The sequence below is a fragment of the Salvelinus alpinus genome, chromosome 5 (genome assembly GCF_045679555.1).
Source record: "Salvelinus alpinus chromosome 5, SLU_Salpinus.1, whole genome shotgun sequence".
Lineage (NCBI taxonomy): Eukaryota > Metazoa > Chordata > Actinopteri > Salmoniformes > Salmonidae > Salvelinus > Salvelinus alpinus.
In genome coordinates, this window is record NC_092090.1 from 100614635 (window position 1) to 100625095 (window position 10461).

At 49.2% G+C, this 10461-nt stretch overlaps 1 protein-coding gene across 1 annotated transcript; it reads right to left on the reverse strand.

The window, feature by feature from the left end:
- Window positions 1–1996: 1996 nt before the first annotated feature.
- On the reverse strand, window positions 1997–5629 carry LOC139575385 (uncharacterized). Its single transcript, XM_071400299.1, has 2 exons — window positions 5558–5629; window positions 1997–4462 (listed from the first exon to the last, which is right to left on the reverse strand). Exons 1-2 carry the CDS (start codon window positions 5627–5629, stop codon window positions 1997–1999), a joined length of 2538 nt encoding a protein of 845 aa, XP_071256400.1.
- Window positions 5630–10461: the final 4832 nt, after the last annotated feature.

A 10461-nucleotide genomic window follows, 5' to 3' on the forward strand; every position in this document is an offset into this window, starting at 1 on the left:
GCCATGTGGAACACCCAACTGAGTAAGGGGCTCGATGCAGAGCCATGTGGAACACCCAGCTGAGTAAGGGGCTCGATGCAGAGCCCTGTGGAACACCCAGCTGAGTAAGAGGCTCAATGCAGAGCCATGTGGAACACCCAGCTGAGTAAGGGGCTCAATGCAGAGCCCTGTGGAACACCCAGCTGAGTAAGGGGCTCGATGTAGAGCCATGTGGAACACCCAACTGAGTAAGGGGCTCAATGCAGAGCCATGTGGAACACCCAACTGAGTAAGGGGCTCGATGCAGAGCCATGTGGAACACCCAACTGAGTAAGGGGCTCGATGTAGAGCCATGTGGAACACCCAGCTGAGTAAGGGGCTCGATGCAGAGCCCTGTGGAACACCCAGCTGAGTAAGGGGCTCGATGCAGAGCCATGTGGAACACCCAACTGAGTAAGGGGCTCAACGCAGAGCCCTGTGGAACACCCAGCTGAGTAAGGGGCTCGATGCAGAGCCATGTTGAACACCCAACTGAGTAAGGGGCTCGATGTAGAGCCATGTGGAACACCCAACTGAGTAAGGGGCTCAAAGCAGAGCCATGTGGAACACCCAACTGAGTAAGGGGCTCAATGCAGAGCCATGTGGAACACCCAACTGAGTAAGCAGCAGTCTTTACTAGACGAGAAGTTGGACACACACACACACACACACACACACACACACACACACACACACACACACACACACACACACACACACACACACACACACACACACACACACACACACACACACACACACACACACACACACACACACACACACAAACAGCCCCTGCTATGAGAGAAGTTTGTGAGTCACCAATGGTGTGCATATCAGACCAACACAATGAGATCCCTGTGTACTTCGTCCAAGAGGCCCCCCCCCCCCAATTAAATGATTATTACATATAAATGTTTCCCCTAAACATGCTACTGTCAGGATGTATACTGTTTCACACAGCATTGTGTGAAAGGGGGGGAACAACCTTTCATCTCAACTGTAATGGATTTGGCAGGTATTGTTTCCGCAGCTTCGGTATGGAGACTGTAATTTAAAGTTCTACAGGCTACAGTTACAGAAACATTGAGATGCTTATTGAAGTCACATCGTTTTGATCATTATTAACGCAGAGACATAGACACTTTTGAAGGAAAATGCTGAAACAAAATATGGTTATTGATCCAGAAGAGGCATATTAAATATAGGAGGCTCCTCAGAGGAGGAAGAGGAGGACCATCCTACTCAGTGAATAGTGAAACATTTAAAAAGTTATCCTTTTTTTAGACAAAACTATACAAAATATATTCACGTCACCAAATAACTGATTAAAACACACTGAAGGTCTACAGTAGCCTCAACAGCACTCTGTCGGATAGCACCATGGTGTAGCCGGAGGACAGCTAACTTCTGTCCTCCTCTGGGTACATTGACTTCAATTCAAAACCTAGGAGGCTCGTGGTTCTCACTCCCTTCCATAGACTCCAACTTATCAGAGCTCTAACAGCATGAACTGACATGCTGTCCACCCAATGAAAGGATCAGAGAATTAATATAGTACTGAAAGCATAAACAACAGCTAGCTAGCAATGCCGTGTATAAAATGTGGTGAGTAGTTGACTCAAAGAGAGAGAAAGACAGTAGTTGAACAGTTTTGAACAAATTAATTCCTTAGAAATTTAGGAGAAGCAGCAGAGAGAGAGAGAGAGATATTTAGTTGTATTTTTTCACTTTCACTTACTCAGCTAGCTAATTTAGCCTACTCAAACAGTGACGAATGCTATTTATGTTAGCTAGCTGGCTAAAGCTATCCAATACTGGAACTTTTCCAAGTCAACGTAAGCTTCCGGATTTGTAAATCTTTTGTCCACCGGGGCCTGCCGGTTTACTGTACACTGTACTGCGTGACTGTGGCAGGTTCTAGTAGCTATGTTTACTATGACGTTAGCTAACACGGTGACACCGCTGTGTGTAGCGGTTAGCGGTTACGATATAAAGGTTTGGCTGGAAAGGTTTTATCCGCCTGGTCAAAGACAGCTAGCCGATTTTTTTGAGCATTGAAGTCAACAAGCGAAGGGGAAATGTGAGAGGAGGAGGGAGCGTTGATGTCAACAAGCGAAGGGGAAATGTGAGAGGAGGAGGGTGCGTTGATGTCAACAAGCGAAGGGGAAATGTGAGAGGAGGAGGGTGCGTTGAAGTCAACAAGCGAAGGGGAAATGTGAGAGGAGGAGGGTGCGTTGATGTCAACAAGCGAAGGGGAAATGTGAGAGGAGGAGGGTGCGTTGATGTCAACAAGCGAAGGGGAAATGTGAGAGGAGGAGGGTGCGTTGATGTCAACAAGCGAAGGGGAAATGTGAGAGGAGGAGGGTGCGTTGATGTCAACAAGCGAAGGGGAAATGTGAGAGGAGGAGGGTGCGTTGATGTCAACAAGCGAAGGGGAAATGTGAGAGGAGGAGGGTGCGTTGAAGTCAACAAGCGAAGGGGAAATGTGAGAGGAGGAGGGTGCGTGGAAGTCAACAAGCGAAGGGGAAATGTGAGAGGAGGAGGGTGCGTTGAAGTCAACAAGCGAAGGGGAAATGTGAGAGGAGGAGGGTGCGTTGAAGTCAACAAGCGAAGGGAAAATGTGAGAGGAGGAGGGTGCGTTGATGTCAACAAGCGAAGGGGAAATGTGAGAGGAGGAGGGTGCGTTGAAGTCAACAAGCGAAGGGGAAATGTGAGAGGAGGAGGGTGCGTTGATGTCAACAAGCGAAGGGGAAATGTGAGAGGAGGAGGGTGCGTTGATGTCAACAAGCGAAGGGGAAATGTGAGAGGAGGAGGGTGCGTTGATGTCAACAAGCGAAGGGGAAATGTGAGAGGAGGAGGGTGCGTTGAAGTCAACAAGCGAAGGGGAAATGTGAGAGGAGGAGGGTGCGTTGAAGTCAACAAGCGAAGGGGAAATGTGAGAGGAGGAGGGTGCGTTGATGTCAACAAGCGAAGGGGAAATGTGAGAGGAAGAGGGTGCGTTGATGTCAACAAGCGAAGGGGAAATGTGAGAGGAGGAGGGTGCGTTGATGTCAACAAGCGAAGGGGAAATGTGAGAGGAGGAGGGTGCGTTGAAGTCAACAAGCGAAGGGGAAATGTGAGAGGAGGAGGGTGCGTTGAAGTCAACAAGCGAAGGGGAAATGTGAGAGGAGGAGGGTGCGTTGATGTCAACAAGCGAAGGGGAAATGTGAGAGGAGGAGGGTGCGTTGATGTCAACAAGCGAAGGGGAAATGTGAGAGGAGGAGGGTGCGTTGATGTCAACAAGCGAAGGGGAAATGTGAGAGGAGGAGGGTGCGTTGATGTCAACAAGCGAAGGGGAAATGTGAGAGGAGGAGGGTGCGTTGATGTCAACAAGCGAAGGGGAAATGTGAGAGGAGGAGGGTGCGTTGATGTCAACAAGCGAAGGGGAAATGTGAGAGGAGGAGGGTGCGTTGAAGTCAACAAGCGAAGGGGAAATGTGAGAGGAGGAGGGTGCGTTGAAGTCAACAAGCGAAGGGGAAATGTGAGAGGAGGAGGGTGCGTTGATGTCAACAAGCGAAGGGGAAATGTGAGAGGAGGAGGGTGCGTTGATGTCAACAAGCGAAGAGGAAATGTGAGAGGAGGAGGGTGCGTTGATGTCAACAAGCGAAGGGGAAATGTGAGAGGAGGAGGGTGCGTTGAAGTCAACAAGCGAAGGGGAAATGTGAGAGGAGGAGAGTGCGTTGATGTCAACAAGCGAAGGGGAAATGTGAGAGGAGGAGGGTGCGTTGAAGTCAACAAGCGAAGGGGAAATGTGAGAGGAGGAGGGTGCGTTGAAGTCAACAAGCGAAGGGGAAATGTGAGAGGAGGAGGGTGCGTTGATGTCAACAAGCGAAGGGGAAATGTGAGAGGAGGGTGCGTTGATGTCAACAAGCGAAGGGGAAATGTGAGAGGAGGAGGGTGCGTTGATGTCAACAAGCGAAGGGGAAATGTGAGAGGAGGAGGGTGCGTTGAAGTCAACAAGCGAAGGGGAAATGTGAGAGGAGGAGGGTGCGTTGATGTCAACAAGCGAAGGGGAAATGTGAGAGGAGGGTGCGTTGATGTCAACAAGCGAAGGGGAAATGTGAGAGGAGGAGGGTGCGTTGAAGTCAACAAGCGAAGGGGAAATGTGAGAGGAGGAGGGTGCGTTGAAGTCAACAAGCGAAGGGGAAATGTGAGAGGAGGAGGGTGCGTTGAAGTCAACAAGCGAAGGGGAAATGTGAGAGGAGGAGGGTGCGTTGATGTCAACAAGCGAAGGGGAAATGTGAGAGGAGGAGGGTGCGTTGATGTCAACAAGCGAAGGGGAAATGTGAGAGGAGGAGGGTGCGTTGATGTCAACAAGCGAAGGGGAAATGTGAGAGGAGGAGGGTGCGTTGATGTGAGAAGGAATAATACAATGAGCGCAGGGCTGTTTGTTTGTTTGTGGCTGCTATGCAAGTGATCAGGGGTGTATTCATTCCACACATTCTGTTGAAAAAAAGTTTCTTAAATGGAAGTAAACTGAACATAACGGTGATAAACCTACCTGAATTTGTCCAATAGAAACTCTATTTTGCAACTGTTTGGACTAATGAATACACCCTACATCAGCTAGATGCAGGCAAGAGGTGATACTGTTTGGACTATGAATACACCCTACATCAGCTAGATGCAGGCAAGAGGTGATACTGTTTGGACTAATGAATAAACCCTACATCAGCTAGATGCAGGCAAGAGGTGATACTGTTTGGACTAATGAATACACCCTACATCAGCTAGATGCAGGCAAGAGGTGATACTGTTGGACTAATGAATACACCCTACATCAGCTAGATGCAGGCAAGAGGTGATACTGTTGGACTAATGAATACACCCTACATCAGCTAGATGCAGGCAAGAGTGTGTAAGGCGGTATTGAATATGTCACCGTCTGTCACTTTGATTACACCAATTTAACCCTGTAATCTGATTCAGATAGCTAGTTACTGTACAGCCCTGTAATCTGATTCAGATAGCTAGCTACTGTTCAGCCCTGTAATCTGATTCAGATAGTTAGCTACTGTTCAGCCCTGTAATCTGATTCAGACAGCTAGCTACTGTTCAGCCCTGTAATCTGATTCAGATAGCTAGCTACTGTTCAGCCCTGTAATCTGATTCAGATAGCTAGCTACTGTTCAGCCCTGTAATCTGTTTCAGATAGCTAGCTACTGTTCAGCCATGTAATCTGATTCAGATCGCCTTCATGGTCATAGTGGGGAAGAACAGTCAGGTAATGGCTGAGCTGGTAGAGGACCCCAAACCGCTGTTATGATATATTCATAGGAAACTCTGTTATGGGTATTTGTGAGTGGTTGGCTATGATCACGGTTGTATTCAGAAGGGGCGAACCGTAGAAAAACATTTCACAAACAGAAAACCCCCCAAAATAAGCCTTTCTTATTGGATACATTCAGGTAGTCTGCCTGTTTTTAGTCAGTTTTCTTCAGTTTGTTGCCTAATGAATATGGTCGAGGGCTCAGATCCAATGTCATTCAGATCTTACTTGCGGAAATGTTGGACCAGGATCCTTGGCACCACACCACCCAATGATAGTGGGTAAATTGGCGGTACCCATCGGGGGTTTTTCTCACCGATGTTGGCCGCCACGACCGTGGAAGGAACACACTGTCACAGGGACCAAGAGATTAGGCTAGTATACCGCACCGAAAACTCACCCAACATCTTTTTAATCTCTAGAACAGTAACTTGTGTTTGTTATATACAGTGGGGAGAACAAGTATTTGATACACTGCCGATTTTGCAGGTTTTCCTACTTACAAAGCATGTAGAGGTCTGTAATTTTTATCATAGGTACACTTCAACTGTGAGAGACGGAATCTAAAACAAAAATCCAGAAAATCACATTGTATGATTTTTAAATAATTAATTTGCATTTTATTGCATGACATAAGTATTTGATCACCTACCAACCAGTAAGAATTCCGGCTCTCACAGACCTGTTAGTTTTTCTTTAAGAAGCCCTCCTGTTCTCCACTCATTACCTGTATTAACTGCACCTGTTTGAACTCGTTACCTGTATAAAAGACACCTGTCCACACACAATCAAACAGATTCCAACCTCTCCACAATGGCCAAGACCAGAGAGCTGTGTAAGGACATCAGGGATAAAATTGTAGACCTGCACAAGGCTGGGATGGGCTACAGGACAATAGGCAAGCAGCTTGGTGAGAAGGAAACAACTGTTGGCGCAATTATTAGAAAATGGAAGAAGTTCAAGATGACGGTCAATCACCCTCGGTCTGGGGCTCCATGCAAGATTTCACCTCGTGGGGCATCAATGATCATGAGGAAGGTGAGGGATCAGCCCAGAACTACACGGCAGGACCTGGTCAATGACCTGAAGAGAGCTGGGACCACAGTCTCAAAGAAAACCATTAGTAACACACTACGCCGTCATGGATTAAAATCCTGCAGCGCACGCAAGGTCCCCCTGCTTAAGCCAGTGCATGTCCAGGCCTGTCTGAAGTTTGCCAATGACCATCTGGATGATCCAGAGGAGGAATGGGAGAAGGTCATGTGGTCTGATGAGACAAAAATAGAGCTTTTTGGTCTAACTCTACTCGCCGTGTTTGGAGGAAGAAGAAGTATGAGTACAACCCCAAGAACACCATCCCAACCGTGAAGCATGGAGGTGGAAACATCATTCTTTGGGGATGCTTTTCTGCAAAGGGGACAGGACGACTGCACCGTATTGAGGGGAGGATGGATGGGGCCATGTATCGCGAGATCTTGGCCAACAACCTCCTTCCCTCAGTAAGAGCATTGAAGATGGGTCGTGGCTGGGTCTTCCAGCATGACAACGACACAAAGCACACAGCCATGGCAACTAAGGAGTGGCTCCGTAAGAAGCATCTCAAGGTCCTGGAGTGGCCTAGCCAGTCTCCAGACCTGAACCCAATAGAAAATCTTTGGAGGGAGCTGAAAGTCTGTATTGCCCAGCGACAGCCCCGAAACCTGAAGGATCTGGAGAAGATCTGTAGGGAGGAGTGGGCCAAAATCCCTGCTGCAGTGTGTGCAAACCTAGTCAAGAACTACAGGAAACGTATGATCTCTGTAATTGCAAACAAAGGTTTCTGTACCAAATATTAAGTTCTGCTTTTCTGATGTATCAAATACTTATGTCATGCAATAAAATGCAAATTAATTACTTAAAAATCATACAATGTGATTTTCTGGATTTTTGTTTTAGATTCCGTCTCTCATAGTTGAAGTGTACCTATGATAAAAATTACAGACCTCTACATGCTTTGTAAGTAGGAAAACCTGCAAAATCGGCAGTGTATCAAATACTTGTTCTCCCCACTGTATATTTCTGGGGTTTTGCCGTGTTATGATGAGCTGGGTGTGTCCAGGCACGGCGCCATGCTGTGAAGCAGGCGGTGTCCCCGGTATGATGAGCTGGGTGTGTCCAGGCACGGCGCCATGCTGTGAAGCAGGCGGTGTCCCCGGTATGATGAGCTGGGTGTGTCCAGGCACGGCGCCATGCTGTGAAGCAGGCGGTGTCCCCGGTATGATGAGCTGGGTGTGTCCAGGCACGGCGCCATGCTGTGAAGCAGGCGGTGTCCCCGGTATGATGAGCTGGATGTGTCCAGGCACGGCGCCATGCTGTGAAGCAGGCGGTGTCCCCGGTATGATGAGCTGGGTGTGTCCAGGCACGGCGCCATGCTGTGAAGCAGGCGGTGTCCCCGGTATGATGAGCTGGGTGTGTCCAGGCACGGCGCCATGCTGTGAAGCAGGCGGTGTCCCCGGTATGATGAGCTGGGTGTGTCCAGGCACGGCGCCATGCTGTGAAGCAGGCGGTGTCCCCGGTATGATGAGCTGGGTGTGTCCAGGCACGGCGCCATGCTGTGAAGCAGGCGGTGTCCCCGGTATGATGAGCTGGGTGTGTCCAGGCACGGCGCCATGCTGTGAAGCAGGCGGTGTCCCCGGTATGATGAGCTGGATGTGTCCAGGCACGGCGCCATGCTGTGAAGCAGGCGGTGTCCCCGGTATGATGAGCTGGGTGTGTCCAGGCACGGCGCCATGCTGTGAAGCAGGCGGTGTCCCCGGTATGATGAGCTGGGTGTGTCCAGGCACGGCGCCATGCTGTGAAGCAGGCGGTGTCCCCGGTATGATGAGCTGGATGTGTCCAGGCACGGCGCCATGCTGTGAAGCAGGCGGTGTCCCCGGTATGATGAGCTGGGTGTGTCCAGGCACGGCGCCATGCTGTGAAGCAGGCGGTGTCCCCGGTATGATGAGCTGGATGTGTCCAGGCACGGCGCCATGCTGCGAAGCAGGCGGTGTCCCCGGTATGATGAGCTGGGTGTGTCCAGGCACGGCGCCATGCTGTGAAGCAGGCGGTGTCCCCGGTATGATGAGCTGGATGTGTCCAGGCACGGCGCCATGCTGTGATGCAGGCGGTGTCCCCGGTATGATGAGCTGGATGTGTCCAGGCACGGCGCCATGCTGTGAAGCAGGCGGTGCCCCGGTATGATGAGCTGGATGTGTCCAGGCACGGCGCCATGCTGTGAAGCAGGCGGTGTCCCCGGTATGATGAGCTGGATGTGTCCAGGCACGGCGCCATGCTGTGAAGCAGGCGGTGTCCCCGGTATGATGAGCTGGGTGTGTCCAGGCACGGCGCCATGCTGTGAAGCAGGCGGTGTCCCCGGTATGATGAGCTGGGTGTGTCCAGGCACGGCGCCATGCTGCGAAGCAGGCGGTGTCCCCGGTATGATGAGCTGGGTGTGTCCAGGCACGGTGCCATGCTGCGAAGCAGGCGGTGTCCCCGGTATGATGAGCTGGATGTGTCCAGGCACGGGCATTCACACCTGACTCCATCCAGATTAAGCTCGTTACATGCCTAGGCGCAAAAAGACAACCCAACGTCATCTGATCTTCACCAACTCAATAATGTATGTTTTACAGTACGGAAATAAACTGTCAACCATCAATCAAAAACACAACCACACGAGCCACCCATCTAGCCAGGCTTCCTTCCTGTCATTATGGGCCTGGCATTATGGGCATTATGGGCCTGGCATTATGGGCATTATGGGCCTGGCATTATGGGCATTATGGGCCTGGCATTATGGGCATTATGGGCATTATGGGCCTGGCAGACTATAGAGAAAAAAAGTCTCTACAATCAGGTAGACTGCATGGGGATTGGTCCATCTAACAAGCAGACTGCATGGGGATTGGTCCATCTAACAAGCAGACTGCATGGGGATTGGTCCATCTAACAAGCAGACTGCATGGGGATTGGTCCATCTAACAAGCAGACTGCATGTGGATTGGCTACCCCCAGCCCAACAGAGATCAAAAGGTTGGAATGGGTGATTTAACCCTCTAGCAGTGGAGGAAGGCTGGAACGGGTGATTTAACCCTCTAGCAGTGGAGGAAGGCTGGAACGGGTGATTTAACCCTCTAGCAGTGGAGGAAGGCTGGAACGGGTGATTTAACCCTCTAGCAGTGGAGGAAGGCTGGAACGGGTGATTTAACCCTCTAGCAGTGGAGGAAGGCTGGACCGGGTGATTTAACCCTCTAGCAGTGGAGGAAGGCTGGATCGGGTGATTTAACCCTCTAGCAGTGGAGGAAGGCTGGATCGGGTGATTTAACCCTCTAGCAGTGGAGGAAGGCTGGACCGGGTGATTTAACCCTCTAGCAGTGGAGGAAGGCTGGAACGGGTGATTTAAAACCTCTAACGAGTCACAAACCCGGATCCGGGATCCCCCCCATCAAAAAAGCTGACTAGCATAGCCTAGCCTAAAGCTACAGGGATATCATATAATCAAATGTTCATGAAATCACAAGTCCAAGACACCAAATGAAAGATACAGATTTTGTGAATCCAGCCATCTTTTCCGATTTTTTAAATGTTTTACAGGGAAGACAAAATATGTATTTCTATTAGCTAACCACGATAGCAAAAGACAGAACTTTTTTTTGTCCACCATTTTTTTACTCCATCAGTAGCTATCACTAATTCGACTAAATAAAGATATATATAGCCACTAACCAAGAAACAACTTCATAAGATGACAGTCTGATAACATATTTATGGTATAGCATATGTTTTTTGAGAAAAATGTGCATATTTCAGGTATAAATCACAGTTCTACATTGCAGCTGCAATCTGAAATAGCGTTGGAAGCAGCCGGAATAATTACAGAGACCGACGTCAATTACCAAAATACTCATCCTAAAACATTTCTGAAAAATACACAGCATACAGCAAATGAAAGCCCAACATCTTGTGAATCCAGCCATCATTTCTGATTTTTAAAATGTTTTACAGGGAAGACAAAATATGTATTTCTATTAGCTAACCACCATAGCAAAAGACACAACTTTTTTTTGTCCACCATTTTTTTACTCCATCAGTAGCTATCACTAATTCGACTAAAT